Consider the following 19,540-nt stretch of genomic DNA (forward strand, 5'->3'; position numbering starts at 1 on the left):
CGCTTTCATTTACAAGAATCGTATGTGTTAGTATCACCGTCTTTTGTGGGCCCTAAAGCATCCCCTGCTTTATGGTCTGTGTGACTCTAATGGACCATAAGTTACTAAATGAACATCATGCTGTATTGAAGAAGACTTGAAACTAGAGATTGAGACATAAACTCATGTTTACAATGTTTACTGAGGTAATACATCAACCAGAGGAGTCGCCCTCTGGTGGTCAGTAGAGAGAATGCAACATCTCTGCATTGGCTTCACCCACCAGAAGCGGAGGTTGCTGGTTTTAAGACCAACACATATGGAGAGACACACAAACAAGTAGCTTTTGGACTTTCATATAAACCTATTAGCACATTGATCAGTATTTACTGATTTACATACAATGTTGGCACAAAAACACGATACAAAAATATCTCTTTAATACAAAGACACTACTGCTGCAACTGTTTTGCGGAAATGCATTTCATAAGCGAATTAAAAAATAAACAACGGATTTTGTTTGATGTGAAGACCCAGCTCATCCATGGCACATGATCTTCACATTATGGATAGATGTAAAACATGTCTGCAATTCAGTCCTTATCTAACTCAATTATCTGAGCTTGTATTGACAAATAAGCACAAACAGCAAAGCTGTCAATAATAACTCTGTGCTTGCTTTCTCACAGGCTGTGGATTATGAGGATGTGAAGGACCTTGACCTAGGAATATCTGTTAGGAATGCGGCTTCATTTTATGATGGATCTGGGTCAAATGGAGCTAATGTAGATTTCGGATGGGGAGCAGGTGGATCTGGGGGAGGAGGTGGAGCAACCGGAGCAGGTGGATCTGGGGGAGGAGGTGGAGCAACCGGAGCAGGTGGATCAACCGGAGCAGGTGGATCTGGGGGAGCAACTGGTGCCGGCGGATCTGGAGGATCATCATGGCAAAGTGGGACCAATATTAAAACCTATCCAGTCAAAATCAAAGTAAAGAACCAGCCCGAAGGGCCTAGTTTCGATCCCAAAGTGAAAGCCATTCCCATCTCAGAGGGAGGCAGCTCCTTCAACATGAATGATGTTATTGCCACCTACACGGCAATAGATGGAGACACTGGGAAAACGGCAGAGAATGTCAGGTCAGTGCACACACAAACACATACACACACTGCAGTTAACGCTACAACGTCCGCTTATCTGTCGACACTCCATGATAATATCTGACAGACTTTTTCTGATGTAGGTATGCCAAGGGCTCGGACCCTGACAACTGGCTAACCATCAACCCAAAGACAGCTGAGATCACACTGAACAAGATGCCTGACAGAGAATCTCCATACCTGGTCAATGGGACATACATAGCTAAAGTGCTCTGCATCACAGACGGTAGGCTACACTCTACACCACCATGTTTCTGCTCCAGCTGTAATACTGGTTTTCTTAATGAAAAGTAGCTCGTTAAGGATGAGACCTCAAGCGTTTTGCTAATCTTACAGCCTTGCCAACAGTGGAGCTAAGTTTGCTCTGAGGAGTGACAAAGTTCATGACAATGACATGATGAAATTTGTGCAGTTTTGACATTTTCATTCAAGAGTTTCCCCAGCTGCATGGAAGAAAGATCAGACATTGTCTGAAGAATGGAATTAGAAACAAAGGAAATGCTGAGTGATCTGTTTCTATTTTTCTTTTTTTTTTACCAACACAGACATGCCTGCTAAAACAGCCACTGGCACAGTCGCCATCCAGGTGGAGGATTTTAATGACAACTGCCCCACCCTGACCAGCAACATCAAGACCATCTGTACCCCGGCTGATGCAGTCATTGTGACCGCTAGAGATGAGGATTTTTCCCCGAATGGGGCTCCGTTTGACTTTGCCATCATCCCAGAGGAAACTCGGGGCAAATGGCAGGTGGAGCATTTAAATGGTGAGGAGACCGCCATCTATTTAAATTAATGTAAAGAGATATACAAACATACAAATAGATATGAAGTTAGAAATGTCTCTGTGAAATGAAGCCAACATGGAAGGATCAAAAACTGCACTTCCTCAAATGGCCACTTACTGTAAGTCTGGCTCCAAAGCGGGTCAATCGCCATAGACCCCCATGTTAAAATACATGTTTAGCCTGGTACAAAAAAAGGTTTTGGTCTCTGCAACTAATATCCACATTCCTGACAACTGTACAGGGGGAGGTTCATTTTGAAATATATGTACAGATATGTATGTGTAATATGTACAGTATTATTTATAATTTAGCGACTAAGGTGCCTGGTATGCATCTTAGACCAGTGGTCTACCAAAATATCTAGAAACTTGTTTTTAAAATACAGTTGAGACTTGAGTCTCTAATCCAGCATACTGTAAACCTTGGAGTAAAGCACATTGACTTACTACACTTTTCATGTTTGTCCTTTTTCTGGCAGAAACTGCAGCTATCCTGAGGGCCCATGGGCCCATATGGCCTGGCTCCTATGAGGTGCAATTTATGGTGAAGGACCAGCAGGGAAAGGCCTGTCCAGAGCCACAGAAGGCGACGGTCCAAGTTTGTACCTGTGAGGACGGGGTGGTGTGTGGAAAACGAGGCGCCGACGGTCAGCCCAGCAGGGTAGCGGAGTTTGGACCCGCAGGCATCGGACTGCTTTTCCTGGGCCTGCTGCTGCTACTACGTAAGTGTGATGTGATGCTCATTCTGGTGAAGGGTTGTGTGATCAAACACCGTCGTTTGGCCAAAGTTCAGGCCAAAGATATGTGTTGGAGTGTCCACATATACGTATGACACGTTTTTGTAAAGGCCCTTGAGTAGAGAATGAGTCATCAAACATTTTAAACCGTTCTACGTAAGAAAAAAAACAGGGGTTTTAATGTTAAAATACTCAGATACATATTGTTTTTTACATACATTTTGCAAATGATCAATTAACACAAGCACACAGGATTAAAACTGTGAAAATATATTTTTCATTTTACTAGGTCTTTAGAGTGGAGATGACCCTTTCAGATCACATTCCCCGTCATATTGTGCACCTATTTAGCAATACAATATAAATATAAATGTCTTCCTGTAAAAAACAATATGACGCGTTCTTACATAAACTGGTAGCAACCAATTTCAACCAACAATGTCATGACATCCATCAATCAATCAATCTGCAACTTTTAGCTAATGGGAGGTGTGTGGAGCCACAATCCTCTGTAGCTCCATATCACGCTACATTCTAAGCCAGCCCACTTTTTAGCGTTCCAATCAAATGCGAAGGATTTGATTTGAATCCCTCAGAAACTAAAGAAGCTCTACCTTCCGTTTAAGTGAGAGCTCTTTACTTCTAGATGTGATTGTGGGTCTGTCCAGCAGGTGGCAGTTGTCAAATATGACAACACACTCACGATGCCAGACAAGTTAAGAAAAAAGTTGAATTACAACATGAGACGAACACCAGAATGGTTATAGAAACACCCGGTGTTGGTAAAGAACTCACTGGTCTCCTGTCATGAGAGAAAACACCATATTGTGTCAGGTTAACTGAAACTGTACTTTCTGTTTTGGAGGAGCCCAGAGCACTGCAGTCCCTGCTGCTCTTTAGGAGTCCTTACATCACTCTAAAACCTTGTTGTTGTTTTCACAGTCGGCCTTCTGTTGCTGCTCTTCTGCAACTGTGGGGGTGGGTCAGGGAGCTTCGCTGAGATACCTTTCGACGCCAAATCACACCTCATTAACTACCACACTGAGGGCCAGGGGGAGAACACGGTAGGTTTACCTTTTACACCACCTTCACTGTTGAGGACAGGAATATTGGCATACATACTGGTTGCTTGCTATTGAGACGATGTCTCCTTGAAAGCTGCATAAAGTGATTTTTGATTCAAGTCAGCAAAATAACTGCTGACCCTGTTCTAACATTTTAATCATTGGTCTTTCATAGGCGGTGCCACTCCTGAACATGCCAACACAAATAGATAGAAATATTGGCCAAATGGGTACGGGCATGGGTACGGGCATGGATACGGGCATGGATACGGCCATTGGTAGCTCAGTGATAGGTTGGGGCACCCAGAATGTGATGAGTGGGGCCAACCAATATGATGTCTACGGAAGAAGTGGCTACACAGAACGAACATCGGAGATGAACCAGTTCTCTGAGAGTGGAGGCAGAGAGTCCAGAGTAGGTGGAGGAATGTATGACGGCATAGCTCTGCCAGACCACTTCCTGGGACACTACTACTCTCAGGTGAGCAATCATTTCCATATATCTACTCTTACTTTCTGGAGTCCATGGTAGTAACAAATAACTGCAAATGTCTTTGCCATAACAAAAAAAGGTCACACTGTGACCACTCGCCCTGTCCGTTAAAGCAAAAGCTAAGTTTGGCCTGTACCTTTTAGAACCTATTCCTAAGACGGTATTTGATTTTGAGTGATGCTACATTCACAGTTTCACAAAAAAAGGGCGGCTCAATCAACAAAAAAGGTGATGATTTCCTATTTCTGTTTCAACAGAAGGTGGCCAGTGGAAACGAGAACCTTGGAGTGAAGGACGGTCTTCTGGTCTATGACTACGAGGGTCAGGGCTCCTCTGCTGGCTCAGTGGGTTGCTGCAGTCTCCTGGAGTCTGACAACGACCTGCACTTCCTCGATGACCTCGGGACCAAGTTCAAGACCCTGGCTGAAGTGTGCGGAGGCAAGAAGATCCCAACCGGAGTCAAACAAGTGTTCACTGTTCCGCCCAGTGCTTCCATCAACACTCAGACCTCAGTATCAAGTTTGATGTCCACCCAACAGCAGGCCCTTCCACCAAAGCAGCCCACCGTCACCCAGACTGTGGTCAGTGATTCATCTGAGCGTTCTCAGGTGATCAAGGAAAGCACGGCCACAGTGAAAGAAGGGATGACCACAGTGAGGAATGGGGGGACTATGGTGAACAAAGGGATGGTAAATCAAGGCCAGATGATCCTGCTGCAGCCGCAGCAGCAGCAGCAGCCCATCTACTACACCACCAGCCCTATGATGCAGCCGACACACTTCGTAGTCCAGCCACAGGTTCAGAACACCGTCCTGCTGGCGGAAGCACCAGCCACCAACCTGCAGGGCATGGTACTGGTTAACGGCACCCAGACTGGACCTGCCCAAGGCATGGTTGTTCAGGGGCAGACTGTGATGTCCAGAGGACAAGCCCAGGGCTCCCACATGGTGCTGGTGGACAGGAGTGGAATCCAGGGGGGCGGTGCCAACCTGATCCACACTGGGAACCTCTCTGGCTCCCAGACCATGATCATGGTGGAGGGAAAAGTCCCTGCAGGGTCAATGAGCTACGTCCAGGGGGGTACTCTGCAGCCAGGAGGGCTTTCGGGATCCCAGAGGGTCCTGGTGGTCGGAGGGTCAACAAGCAGCGGAGGGCCTCTAGTCCAGGAGGCAGGAGGTCTGTCCCAGATGAGTGGCGTCTCTGCAGGGTCAATGAGCTTCGTGCAGGGGGGTACTCTGCAGCCAGGAGGGCTTTCGGGATCCCAGAGGGTCCTGGTGGTCGGAGGGTCAACAAGAAGTGGAGGGCCTCTGGTCCAGGAGGCAGGAGGTCTGTACCAGAAGAGTGGCGTCTCTGGCTCTCAAAGATTCCTCTCCAGCAAGGGCAGCACATCCGCTGGGTCTCAGAGCACCGCGGTGAGCTCCTCTACCACCACAGTGAATTCATCCCCCACCTACCGCAAGGTGGTGGTGAAGAAGACCAGAGAAAGACACTGAATGAGAGACTGTCAGGACAAGTGTGGACCTTTCAATGCTGATGAGTGTTCCATTGGCTTGGTGGTGGTGGTGATGGGATGCTTGTGGGACACAACTGATGCAAGACAGCTAATGGAGCGAGGGCAGGTTCCCCATATACCCCTTAAATTTGACAGCACAATTCTCAGAAAAGGTTTGTCAATCCCAAATGAGCAGACACACTGCAGCACAGCTATCTTCAGACACCCCCACTCCCACCCGTCAAATAAAAAAAAAAAAGCATTACATTCTCTTACTTTGTTATTCTTCTTTACCGGCAGCTCCATAGCTCACTCTGTTGGTCCGCAACAATTTCCCCACCAGATTTGGTCCTTGGAGGCTGAAATCTGTCATGGAGGTCAAGAGTGTGGGCATGAAGGTGCGTTTGTGTTCATGCCAATCGGCAAACAAAAGGTGTCAGTGAGATTGGTCTGTAGCAAAAAGGCACGTATCTTCTGCAGATCCACGTTCCATGGCCAAACTCAAGAATGGTTTGTCCGATACGGCTGTGGGAGGCGTCAATGATCTCAGAAGAGCTACTCTTTCATCGGTGTGGGTAGGCCCTGCCCCCCTGTACATAAGCTCTTCCATAACTCACAAACCATTTCTGGAAGACACTTGTTTTGGATGTGTGTGGATGCACGTATTGCGGATTCACTTTTTTTTCACTTCTGCCTTGTGTTCCTGCGCCTCTCTCTGCAGTGACACAGAATCAGGTTCTGTATACAATTAGTACATCCTCAGGTTTCGTGTAATGTCTCTTGCTCAATTATCTCTTGTATCATATGCTGTTATGTTGTTTTTTCACCAATAAAAATAAGTAGTTATAAGAACCTACTGGTTTAAAATTAGCATACCTCATTGAGAGAAGCTCAAAATGAAGATATGCTGTCTTTTCTTCTGCCTTTATACTCAAGTGTTTCATGTTTCTGGAGTAGAATTTAGGTTGAAAGAGAATCTGGTTAAAAATGACAGCTTAACATAATGTACCACACAAAATAAGAATAACTCCACAAAAGGTCAAACTGAACATATGCTGTAGTTTTGATGAAGTTTTTAATAAAACCTAAATGAAACCATCTTGTCCTTCATATTCATCCTTTAAAAAAAAGAGAAAAAAAAGACGTTTCCCAGGTAGAAATGAGTTCCTTATCTTCAGGCACTGCTCAAAATATGCATATCTCAGTGACAGAAAGGTACTGCTAAGGGGCCTAAAAAACACGGTGCTATTGGCAGAGTAATAGGTGCAGTAGCAGTGTTAGGGGTACTGACAGAAAGCGTGACGAGGACGAGGCACAAGTCTGGTAAAGGGATGCCTGGTATCCTCCGTTTGTTGAATAAGGTTGGTATAAGCGTTATGGAATGGACAGTGGATTTTGAACATTATAAATACACATACTCGTCATAAACATTTGTAAATGTTAATTGTAGATCATGAAACATTGTCACATTGAGACTCATTTATTTTCATAGTTGCTGAGGCCATGAGAGGTTTGAGACTTCCAAATAAAGTCTTGATGAACCGTGATGACACAAGAAGCAATGACTTCAAGAAAACAATGAAAATATACAAAACTATTTATTACTTAACAAAATGCAAAAGTGTACAAAGATCTGTTGGTAAGTAGTTACATGAAAGAGACATCTGATGGGTCATTTCAACAGAGGGTTTGAAAGATTAAATCCAGAGAGAAACAGCTGTGGTCTCTGACAGTAAAACACCACCATCACTGGTGTCTTCTGGTGTTCGTCTCAAACCACAGCTGTGACCAAACCGAGTGACGGTCTGAGGTCCCGGTCCTGCTGGAAGCTGATGGCGCTCCTCTTCCCGGGGAGTCTAGTTGTTCTGGGAGGCCTGCTGCATGATGAGTGAACACAGACTCAACATCTGCAGGTACTCGTCTGCACCGTCTGTCAGACACTTACCCACCACCTGAACCAGAGAGCGAACACAAGCACAAACTGAGGATGTATGCAGAGAGAGAGTAGATGGAGAGTCCATCTGAATCAGCTATACATGACATAACGGAGTAAAAACAACAAAGATATGATTTGTATGCATTCCGGTGTATGAACCATAGACTGTATATAAGAAGTGGACGTAGTTATCATGACACTCATTGGTTTGTGGACGGATGTTTCGAAGCCTCGAGTTTGGCGATTTAGCCGTCGCCATCTTGGAATACAGCCTTCACAATCTTGGCTTTTTGGCAACCAATGAACGGAAGTGACAATATTTGGAATGCGGAGGAGTTACATAGAGACGTCGTATACAGGTGCATCTCAATGAATTAGAATATCATTGAAAAGCTCATTTATTGCAGTAATTTCAAAAAGTGAAACTCATATATTCATTACACACGGAGATATATTGCAAGCGTTTGTTTCTTTTAATGTGGATGATTATGGCTTACAGCTAATGAAAACCCATGTGGTGGTTGGGCTCAGCTGCAGAGGGGACAGAGTGGGGGAGTGGTCCAGGGAACGGTGCCGGGGAGAGGCTTAATTAGCGTTGATTGCGTCTCGCTGCTATAAAACACAAAGAGTGACGGAGGAGCGAGGGACGGTAGGAGAGCCGGAGACACAGGCCGGGAGAGCTGCGGAAAAGACTACGGACAATCCAGAGCATCCGCGGTGCGTGCACTCGGAGGCGCTGCAGGAGAGCGCACGGCCGTGGACAGACTGAAATGTGGAAGAATAAAGACATTGACAAACTGTATCTGAGTCTGCTGGTGTCATTGTGCTAACAAACCCCACGGTGGTAAACGACGTGTGTTACAACCAATCAAAAAAAGGATTTTTAATACGGAAATGTTGGCCTACTGAAAAGTATGTCCATGTACAGTATACAGTATGCACTCAACACTTGGTCTGGGCTCCTTTTGCATGAATTACTGCATCAATGCGGCGTGGCATGGAGGCCATCAGCCTGTGGCCTTGCTGAGGTGTTATGGAAGCCCAGGTTGCTTTGATAGCGGCCTTCAGCTCATCTGCATTGTTGGGTCTGATGTCTCTCAACTTCCTCTTGACAATACCCCATAGACTCTCTCTGGGGTTTAGGTCCATAGACTCTCTCTGGGGTTTAGGTCCATAGACTCTCTCTGGGGTTTAGGTCCATAGACTCTCTCTGGGGTTTAGGTCCATAGACTCTCTCTGGGGTTTAGGTCCATAGACTCTCTCTGGGGTTTAGGTCCATAGACTCTCTCTGGGGTTTAGGTCCATAGAATCTCTCTGGGGTTTAGGTCCATAGACTCTCTCTGGGGTTTAGGTCCATAGACTCTCTCTGGGGTTTAGGTCCATAGACTCTCTCTGGGGTTTAGGTCCATAGACTCTCTCTGGGGTTTAGGTCCATAGACTCTCTCTGGGGTTTAGGTCCATAGACTCTCTCTGGGGTTTAGGTCCATAGACTCTCTCTGGGGTTTAGGTCCATAGACTCTCTCTGGGGTTTAGGTCCATAGACTCTCTCTGGGGTTTAGGTCCATAGACTCTCTCTGGGGTTTAGGTCCATAGACTCTCTCTGGGGTTTAGGTCCATAGACTCTCTCTGGGGTTTAGGTCCATAGACTCTCTCTGGGGTTTAGGTCCATAGACTCTCTCTGGGGTTTAGGTCCATAGACTCTCTCTGGGGTTTAGGTCCATAGACTCTCTCTGGGGTTTAGGTCCATAGACTCTCTCTGGGGTTTAGGTCCATAGACTCTCTCTGGGGTTTAGGTCCATAGAATCTCTCTGGGGTTTAGGTCCATAGACTCTCTCTGGGGTTTAGGTCCATAGACTCTCTCTGGGGTTTAGGTCCATAGACTCTCTCTGGGGTTTAGGTCCATAGAATCTCTCTGGGGTTTAGGTCCATAGACTCTCTCTGGGGTTTAGGTCCATAGACTCTCTCTGGGGTTTAGGTCCATAGACTCTCTCTGGGGTTTAGGTCCATAGACTCTCTCTGGGGTTTAGGTCCATAGACTCTCTCTGGGGTTTAGGTCCATAGACTCTCTCTGGGGTTTAGGTCCATAGAATCTCTCTGGGGTTTAGGTCCATAGACTCTCTCTGGGGTTTAGGTCCATAGACTCTCTCTGGGGTTTAGGTCCATAGACTCTCTCTGGGGTTTAGGTCCATAGACTCTCTCTGGGGTTTAGGTCCATAGACTCTCTCTGGGGTTTAGATCCATAGACTCTCTCTGGGGTTTAGATCCATAGACTCTCTCTGGGGTTTAGGTCCATAGACTCTCTCTGGGGTTTAGGTCCATATACTCTCTCTGGGGTTTAGGTCCATAGACTCTCTCTGGGGTTTAGATCCATAGACTCTCTCTGGGGTTTAGATCCATAGACTCTCTCTGGGGTTTAGATCCATAGACTCTCTCTGGGGTTTAGATCCATAGACTCTCTCTGGGGTTTAGATCCATAGACTCTCTCTGGGGTTTAGATCCATAGACTCTCTCTGGGGTTTAGGTCCATAGACTCTCTCTGGGGTTTAGGTCCATAGACTCTCTCTGGGGTTTAGGTCCATAGACTCTCTCTGGGGTTTAGGTCCATAGACTCTCTCTGGGGTTTAGGTCCATAGACTCTCTCTGGGGTTTAGGTCCATAGACTCTCTCTGGGGTTTAGGTCCATAGACTCTCTCTGGGGTTTAGGTCCATAGACTCCCTCTGGGGTTTAGAGGGAAGCATGAAGTGCTCTAAAAGTTCCTGGTAGAAGGCTGCACTGACTTTGGACTTGATAAAACACAGTGGACCAACACCAGCAGATGACATGGCTCCCCAAATCATCACTGACTGTGGAAACTTCTGTGGAGAATTTCAGTATTAAACACATAAGTAAGATTAAATAACCCCGCTATTGATGAGTAGAAGTGTCACAATATGTTTACAATATTCTTCCTGATAGAAGATATTATGTGTTACAGTATATTAACTAATTGAATGTATTAAATCATAAAAGTATAGTCACTAAAGGTATTAAAACACTGTAAGAATAGTTTGAGGGTCAGACAGGGAAACTGGTGGGACATGCACCAAATGGAGGATGTGGTCAGTGGGGAGGACAACTGACCAGAGGCGGAGTCAAGACAGATGTTTTGCGAGGAGAGAAGATGTTTCGCTAAAGGATCGATCCAGGGAGGGGACAGAAGTCAAATGGAGCCAATCACTAATCGCTACGGAGGGTCATTCAGATGTTTTATGACTGTTTCGGACATTTCCAACTGTCGGGGCATATAAGAGACTGTTCTGGAGAGAATTCCTCAGACCACATCCGCTCTCGTGTTTCAGTACCTGAATTCAGACCTGTGAGTGAGATGCGTGCGTGTGGTCTCTGTTCTCCAGAACATTACTATTGATAGTTAATTCTGTTTGTAAGTGAACTTTGTGTAGTACATTAAATGTTGTTTAATTTTGAAACCGGATCCAGTTCCGTTTTTCTGATGCGCGTGTGCAGTAGGAAGCTTGAAGCCGAAATCTCCCTGCAGCCTGCCGAAGCCTCGCATCCTTCTGTTTAAACCCGAACACTTCACACTGGATCTCAAGCAACTCTCCACTCTGCCTCCACTCTGGGACCTTGATTTCCAAATGAAATGCAAAATTTACTTTCAGCTGAAAAGAGGACTTTGGACCACTGAGCAACAGTCCTTTTTCTCCTTAGCCCAGGTAACTTAGCCCAGGTAACTTAGCCCAGGTAACTTAGCCCAGGTAAGACGCTTCTGACCTTGTCTCTGGTTCAGGAGTGGCTTGACACAAGGCATGCGACAGTTGTAGCACGAGTCCTGGAAACGTCTGTGTGTGGCGGCTCTTGAAGCACTGACTCCAGCCGCAGTCCACTCCTTGTGAATCTCCCCAAATTCTTGAATGGGCTTTGCTTCACAATCCTCACAAGGCTGTGGTTATCCCTGTTGCTTGTGCACCTTTTTCTACCACACTACTGAACCACACTGAGACCATTTAAAGGCTCAGGAAACCTTTGCAGGTGTTTTGAGTTCATTAGCTGATTAGAGTGCGACAGCATGAGTCTACAATATTCAACTTATTCACAATATTCTGATTCTCTGAGATACTGAATTTTGGGTTTTCATTAGCTGTAAACCATAATCATCAAAATGAAAAGAAATAAACGCTTGAAATATATCACCCTGTGTGTAATGAATCTATATAATATGAGTTTCACTTTTTGAATTGAATTACTGCAATAAATTAACTTTTCGATTCTAATTCATTGCGATGCACCTGTACGTCTCTGGCAGAGACCTGTCAATCACAGTAGCCCCGCCCTAAAGCATACTCTGCTCTATGGTCTGTTTGACTCTAAATGGACCATCATTTACTCAATGAACATCATGATTTATCAGTGAGGTAATACTAAATCAAGGGAGAATTAGTGTCATTTTCTCATAGACTTCCATACAATCTTTCTACAAGACTTCTTTCTGTAACCAGAGGAGCCGCCCCCGAGTGGTCAGCAGAGACAATGCAGGTTTTAAGACTCTTCCACATGGGCTTCACCTGGCATGAATGCTAGTATGGGCAGGTGGCACCTTGCATGGTAGCCCCTGCCATCAGAGTACGAATGGGGGAATGACATGTAGTGTGAAAAGACTAGAAAAGCATGATACCATGTTACACACTGTTATACCTATACTTTAAGCTCATCAACTCAATGCTTTTGATCAGGTGGTATTTGAACCAAGAAAACGATTATTATGAGTCCGTTATGTATCTAATCAACCTTTAGGTAAATATAAGTATCAGATTGGATTAGATACTCAATATTAAAGTCAGTACCATGCTCCTACTTGCTAAGTGAAGTCATGCAATGGTTTCCCTGCCCTCCTTTACATCAGTTACAACATCAGCGTAGAAAGGAAACAGAGTCAAAGAGCAGCTGCGCCACAAGCAGCGCTGCGTCACATCACTTACCGCCATCTTCTCGGTGACGGCTGACTTCTGCTTGTCGCTCAGCTCCTGCTCTATGATAGACTCGTGGAGCTGACTCAGGATCTGTGTGGCTGCATAGCCTTCGTCCACCATGTTCTGACGGGGAGACGTTCAACATTTCAATATTTTAAAGTCTTTGTCCTGAACGAGTGAGAAGAACATAAAACCGTGTCACACATTTGTCAGAACACCTACCCTGACGGCAACCTCTAGTTTCTCGAATGTGCCTGTGAAGCAGATCTGGAGCAGGTTGTCAATCATCTTGGGAGGGACGACCTGCAGTGAAAGAGAACATGACAACAAGGTGACACGACTGCTAAATAAAAATAGAAACCAGTCTGTCTGACAGGACGAAGGACGCCTCACCCCGGCTATGTCAACGACCGCTCGCTCCGTGATCTCCTTGTCCACGTTGAGGCGCGCAGCACTCTGGAGGAAGGTTATGGCTTTCCGCAGGTCTCCGTCAGACACCCTCACCAAGGCTGCTATGCTCTGGATGAGGAGAGACAGTTGAACATGGACTTCACCAGCTGAACAGAGAAGGCAGTCGCTGTTCTCTGCCAGACTGGAGCCCAAAGAGAACCCTCAGGCTGCAGTTACAGGCATGAAGTGTGCTGTTAAGCGGCCGGTGTAGACCGCAGCATTGGTGAACAGAAGAGGTGGATGTTCCATGAGACATGTGTCCAAAGGTTGAGAAACGAAGCTGAAATACATGCTGCATAGAAAAACAATTCCCAAACATTGTTTAGCTGACGAACAGTTCAAACCAACAGAACTAGGCAGATGAACAGGAGGGACAGAATATTTGTATTGCTTTCCATCTTAATTATCTAAGTTAGTCCTGCTGCCGTCTCTTAAGGGGACATGCTGCCAGTGTACGGTGGCGTTGGAAGATATTGAGACTCATTCTCTTTACCAGTCAACAAAATGTCCCTGTGTATATCAGCTACTCACCCCGTGTTCCCTAAACTGTTGCTTTACTCTCAGGTGAGCATATACATATTTCTCCCAAAACGAGGTCCTACGGGGGACAGTGGCGTGACTTCGCCTCTCGAAATGACACTCAGACACTCAGAAAACTAAGTACTGCCCAAGAATTCAAGGAAACAGAGTGAGTAACTGACGCACAAATGGTCATTTTGGCGGTGAAGTAATCTTTTTAGTGAATTTGTGGCAGTCACCAATCTTATTCTTGTACTTTCAATGATTCAAGGATCAGTTATTGCCATTGTGCAACACGGGTGCTTAACGAAATGCAGTTGTAGCCCATTTACTACACAAGAACAAACAGCATTGCATTCCTGTGGTGCAGTTTCTCTGATGTGTGAAAGAAGTTCACAGGTGAGCCAGACCTGAAGTCATGAGCAGAGGGAAAAATACTCATTTGACCTGAAACCAGAGTGCCTTCGGATAGGTTCACATTTTTTCAGTCTTTAAATATATAGTCGGCCCATGAGTGTTTTTCTAGCTGTAATTATTCTTCCTGTTCATACTGGCCAGTTGGTCAGCGAGAATTTAATTCACTTTTGAGATGAGGGTTTTTGTAAATGGGGCTCAATGAATCGTTTACCTCTTTGGTGTACTTGAGGTTCTCCTTCTTACAGATCTCCAGCAGGCGCTCTTCTTGGATCTGATTGGCCAGAGGTTTGAAGCGAAACTTGGAACATCTGGAGGTCAGCGGCTCAATAATCCTGGAGAACACAGACACAGTGCAGCGGTGAGGACCGGTCACACACAGAGAGTTTGTTTGCGTGTTCACGATGGGTCAGCCCACCTGCTGATGTAGTTGCAGATGAGGCAGAAGCGTGTGGTGCGGGACTCCTTCTCCATGGTTCGCCTGAGAGCAGCCTGAGCCGGTGCCGTCATGGAGTCCGCCTCGTCCAGGATGATGATCTTAAAAGGAGGACATGGCTTCCCACTGCGAATGCGGCAAAACACAGTGACGGGAGGTTTCAGCAGTAGTGAGACATTTAGTGAGAGACATGCATGTGAAACGATGAAGGTACATTCAGATGGTTGATACAGAGCAACTCTCAGGAACACTGCCCTGCATTTGAGCTATCAACACTGACTCACTCTGGGCGAGTCCCGGCCACGGTGAGCTGAGCAAAGTTCTTCACCTTCTGCCTGACAACCTGGATGCCTCGCTCGTCAGAGGCGTTGAGCTCCAGCACTCTCTGTCTGTACAAGTGTGGACTGGAGGAGAGACAGCAGAGGATGACAGAATTCATACACGAGAAAGCAGGCGAATGATCAAACTAACACTAAAGCCTTCTGGTGATGCCAAGAGCTGGAAGGCCTGCTCGCTCACCCGTAAAGTTCTCTGGCAGCAGCCAGGATGGTGGAGGTCTTTCCTGTTCCAGGAGGGCCGTAGAAGAGCAGGTTGGGAAGCTGCGATTGAAACAAAACACGAGTGAGACGATGTCTTCATGGCTTTGTAGAACTACAGAAAGACTGCAGGATTTAGATAGTTTACGTGAGCACTGGTTTCTCTTCTTTTCATCAATAAATGCATTTCTTTTCTCTGTAGTTTGAGTTAGTATGTGCTTGTTATGACAAAGTGTTTTAACACTACATGTTACCATTGATGCACTGATGGGAGGAGCTACCATGCAAGGTGCCCCCTGCCCATCAGGACTCGAACATTCATACACCACAGGAACAGCCTGCAGGACAAACTCGGGGTTAAGTGTCTTGCCCAAGGATACATGGACATGGACTAGTGGAGCCGGGATCAAACTCCCGATCCTCTGATTGAAAGACCACGCTGCTCTATCACTGAGCCTGGGACAGCAAACATGCTCCACAAAATAAATACATTTTCAATATTTGTGTTGCATTCGTGACATTTAAACACTGCTGTTGAAGTCAATTCAATTGATTTCTATCGCCCAAAATCACAAAGTTGCCTCAGAGGGCTTTACAGTCTGTACACATGTGACATCCTCTGACCTTTGACCCTCACATCAGAACAGGAAGAACTCCCCAAATAAACCCTTTACAGGGAGAAAAGAGGGAGAGACCTCAGGGAGAGCAACAGAGGAGGATCCTCTATCAGCATGGACAGAAGCGTGATAGATGTCATGTGAACAGAATGAACAGCATAACAGAGTTACAACACATTCAATGCATATGACAGAAATGATTCATACAATGGGAGCAGTAAGCATGATAATGTTTTTTCAGTTCTGGCAACCAAAAGCCGATGCCTCGTTGCCAGCCTGGCAACCACTTTTAAAAGTTAGTCTGATACTTACATCTGCTCCTTCCAGAGACTTCTTCAGAACTGCTACCACCTCCTCCTGGAAGGCCACCTCAGCAACACACTTTGGCCTGCTGGATTCATAGAAACACAGCCTGTTGTTTATCGAGCACGTCATGTGCTGGGGATTCATCCTCAGCCCGCATTATATACACTCAGTGGTTGCTGTATTAGGTACACCTGTATACAACAGCCCTGCTATTACTTGTATCTTTAATGTTCAGTTGTTGGTCACATTGTTGAACATGTGTAAATTACATTTTCTGTTTAAAACGGAGGTCATAGTGAGGGGTGGTGTTGTACTGGACTACATTATATGACATGTGTTGCTATTTGTTCGTGTTTCTATTTCAAACTACTAAATATAACAGAGCAGAACAACACCACTAACTATGATGCTAAAACATCATTTCACTCCACAGACTGTGACGTTAACAACAACACAGACTGACGTGAACAGTTTTACAGGCTGGAAAAAATACTGTGCACACTGCTTTTTGGCAAGGTGCCATCTGTTGTTATGAAGGCAAAGACAAAATGGGGGCGACTCAGTAGTGTGCAGCATTCAGTCAGTCTCGAACTGCCATGGGGCTAACACTAGCTAGCCAGCAAGGTGAGGAGTCTCACCGCCTGAGGAACGAAGCTGCTCCTTACTCTGCTGGCATCTGATTCTTCAGTGCCGAGTGCTTTTTTGACCCTGTTGTGGTTCACACTTACTATTTTTCTACCCATGGAATCGGCTTGGCTTTCTTCTCTGTACTGGGCCCTGCTGCTGCCTTGTCTTTCTGAGGTCTGGTAGACTGAGCAGCTGCTCCTTTCAGAAAGGCCTGCATGACTCCTCCTGCAGCAGAATCACACGGGGTCAGCACAGATACCTCTGCTGGCCACACTCGCCCGGCTCCTGTTCCAAGTAGTGCACAATGCTGATGATCAGCTCATCTGTCAAAGTGATTACACTAACCAACATAGGCGGCTGAGTATACAGTCAGAATACCACATAACATTTACAACCTATGTCACCAAATAATTCCATCAGTTATTAGCTTCCTACAATACGATCTCAACTTTAACGTCAGTTTGACATGTTTGATTGGAAGAGTGACAGTCAACACGTTTCATTTTACTATGGATGACGCAGCTCGTTATTCAGATAACACCGGTGGTTGGTAGCGAACAGCAGAGTTAACGCTAACGGAGCTCAAAGTAATCTCAGTCAGCTGTGAATACAATCACAGTGTGTAATGCCTCTCCACATAGAGAACGAATGGAATAGTAACATGTTCTAACGTTGTCGCTTAGCATTAAAATGACAATTATTAACAGAACTATCTTATTTGCAATGGAATACATTATAGCTAGCATTACACATAATGGTAATGCTAGCTATATGACTTAGCTAGCCGATAGCTGGCCTGTTTACTGTTAGTCAATAGTTCGCTGTTGGTTCCGCAGATAGACACAAAGCACTTACTGTATATCTCAACAGGCAGAGTTTATATGTAGCAAGGCCTAACAGGGATACTGCTTCTGATGACTGTCTCAGCTTCACGAACAGTCCGCTTGTTGACATGTGTAAGAAGCGGCGCTCTTCCCGCTCTGACAGAGAAAGTAACTTCCGCTGACGACATTTCGTGGCAACCAATCAGATGCCGCGGATGCTGGAGTTGGTCCTCCCTTTCCACCCTCACGTCTCCTCCCATTCCTTTCTTCTCTTTTTTCCTCTCTCCTCTCTTGTTCCCTACTCTGATCTCCTCTCCCTATAATCTATTTCATCTCCCCCCCATCTCCTGTTATTATATTCACAACTATTTATGAAATAAATTTATAATAATAATAATGTCCCCTTGTGGGATTAATAGAGTATCTATCTATCTATCTATCTATCTATCTATCTATCTATCTATCTATCTATCTATCTATCTATCTATCTATCTATCTATCTATCTATCTATCTATCTATCTATCTATCTATCTATCTATCTATCTATCTATCTAAATCTGAATTTACAAAAAAGCAAAGGTACTTTGTCAACAATGTTCCCCATTTGAGCACAATCCTGCTTTAACTGGCTGAATCACCATCCTGGATACAGCACCCATCACCCAGCTTTATGTTCTGCTTGTGTTGTGTGAAAGCCTTCAGCAGGGCCTGTAATTGGCTGGCTGAGTGGCAGGTTGAGGCTGAGTGCAGATGTCTCTGGCTAATGGTTGTCTCCCAGGAAATCCCCACAATCCCAGTGGACATGGGCTCATGGAGAGATGCCTAATGTTTCTGCCTGGCATTGTTGGCTCTCATCAAAATGTGGGCGGGATCAGCAGAGCAGATGGTAGCAGAGAATGAACCCAGGCAGCCAAAGCATGAATGAAGAATGATGGGTGGAGGCTATTGATTTGTTTTGTTTGAGCTCTGGTGAGAGGGCTCATGATGGTGAAACACTTCGAAAGGATGCTGTCCTTTCAACCTTCAAACAATGTTCTTTAAAAAAACAAAAACAATAGTATGTGTGATTTCCCCTACCATAAATAGAATGAAACTAATACTTCAGTTCATGGATTCAATGTTCCACCTGCTCCAATCCATATACTTCGTCACCAGGATTTCCCCCAATAACCTATTAACCCCCACCCAATCCATCCACCCTCCCCCGGCCTCTGCGTCTCTCCCTCCTCCGCCCTGCAGGCAGGTACAGTCTGATTCGTTTTCCATCTTTGTGACTCAGCTTCTCCACGAGAGCAAACAGAGCATCATCAAGGCAGCCGCAGCAGCAGCAGCATCAGCAGTGCTTTCCAACCCGGAACCTGGGGAGTGTCCCTGTAAGTGGAGTTGAATCAAGGTTTGCACACTTCCAGAGGAGCAGCCTGTCATTTTTCTGGGATTGGCATGTCTCAAACGTTTTTTGGAGTCATTTTCCCTTTATTTTGCTGTGAGGAGCATTGCGTTTGAGGCTTCTTCCTTCTGGATATTGCAGCATCATGAAAAGGACTCTGCGTGGTTGATGTTTTGTTGTCGATAACTTAATGACTGAGTGGCTCTTCTTTTACAAATCTACCTACAAACTGGCCCCCTTTTCAATATTTTCGGGCTTTTTTCCGCAATAACTGCCCAGTTTGCTGGCGGAGAAAGAAATAGTCTCTTTTATTCACTGACTCATATGTTTTTTATTGTCTGCTTGATAAAGAACTTGCCACTTTGTTCACTAAACAGAGACTGACCGCTTATGTTATTTACTGACTGCTGAGCTACCTGTGTATTCCCTGACTCTCTGTCTTGGTTATCGCTGTGCCTGTTTGCCAAGCGGGATTATTTTATATGCAAGTTTGCTATTTTGCTGACAGGCTGGGAGTGGCATCATCATCGTCACCCTCTGGCTTTGTGATTGTTTGGATTTTAGAAGAAGGGTGAAGGAGAGGAGAGGCTCCATGTAAGGAAAACTCAAAGAAGAACGGACTAGAAACAAGAAGCGGCAGAGAGAAAAGAGGAGGACATAAAAAACTCTCACAGGAGAAAACTGGATTCGGGATCAAAAGCAGGGAAGATTGTTGGGGAAAGGAAGGGTGACGGGAGGAGGCGTGGCAGCGGAGAGAGAGGCAAGATAGAGCGGCGAGATAGAGCAGGGTGGAGGCGACCCACACCCT

At 45.6% G+C, this 19,540-nt stretch overlaps 2 protein-coding genes across 4 annotated transcripts in view; one reads left to right on the forward strand and one right to left on the reverse strand.

Annotated features, from left to right (window-relative positions):
- Positions 1-6,563, forward strand: part of LOC306776114 (desmoglein-2.1-like) — a 17,621-nt gene extending 11,058 nt beyond the window's left edge. The window contains exons 8-14 of the mRNA XM_079266708.1: positions 669-1,117; positions 1,222-1,364; positions 1,684-1,905; positions 2,405-2,647; positions 3,605-3,726; positions 3,902-4,207; positions 4,477-6,563. Of these exons, the coding sequence (XP_079122834.1) occupies positions 669-1,117; positions 1,222-1,364; positions 1,684-1,905; positions 2,405-2,647; positions 3,605-3,726; positions 3,902-4,207; positions 4,477-5,712 (2,721 nt within the window). The 3' untranslated portion in view covers positions 5,713-6,563. The remainder of the gene's footprint in view (positions 1-668; positions 1,118-1,221; positions 1,365-1,683; positions 1,906-2,404; positions 2,648-3,604; positions 3,727-3,901; positions 4,208-4,476) is intronic.
- Positions 6,564-7,290: 727 nt separating this feature from the next.
- On the reverse strand, positions 7,291-17,499 carry rfc4 (replication factor C (activator 1) 4). 3 transcript variants are annotated; one of them, XM_079266852.1, is made up of 11 exons: positions 17,376-17,499; positions 16,622-16,745; positions 15,900-15,978; positions 14,954-15,033; positions 14,719-14,838; positions 14,417-14,560; positions 14,213-14,333; positions 13,009-13,134; positions 12,838-12,918; positions 12,625-12,738; positions 7,291-7,663 (listed from the first exon to the last, which is right to left on the reverse strand). In XM_079266852.1, the coding sequence occupies exons 2-11, from the start codon at positions 16,735-16,737 to the stop codon at positions 7,568-7,570; spliced, it is 1,077 nt and encodes a 358-aa protein (XP_079122978.1). In that variant the 5' UTR covers positions 16,738-16,745; positions 17,376-17,499; the 3' UTR covers positions 7,291-7,567. The 3 variants fall into 3 exon arrangements, with proteins under 3 accessions (XP_079122978.1, XP_079122979.1, XP_079122980.1); XM_079266853.1 differs by having other exon boundaries at positions 16,622-16,805; positions 17,376-17,498; XM_079266854.1 differs by having other exon boundaries at positions 16,622-16,860; positions 17,376-17,496.
- Positions 17,500-19,540: the final 2,041 nt, after the last annotated feature.

This window comes from Melanostigma gelatinosum, assembly GCF_949748355.1.
Source record: "Melanostigma gelatinosum genome assembly, chromosome: 4".
Lineage (NCBI taxonomy): Eukaryota > Metazoa > Chordata > Actinopteri > Perciformes > Zoarcidae > Melanostigma > Melanostigma gelatinosum.

Bases quoted from the DNA above. Each gene is read 5' to 3' on its own strand.
- rfc4 (XM_079266852.1), bottom strand. From the start codon at position 16,737: ATGCAGGCCTTTCTGAAAGGAGCAGCTGCTCAGTCTACCAGACCTCAG. The intron at 13,135-14,212 runs GTAAACGATTCA...CTCCTCATCCAG, and splicing joins ACCTCAAGTACACCAAAGAG to AGCATAGCAGCCTTGGTGAG. The intron at 12,919-13,008 runs GTGAGGCGTCCT...CTTTCACTGCAG, and splicing joins CGGTCGTTGACATAGCCGGG to GTCGTCCCTCCCAAGATGAT.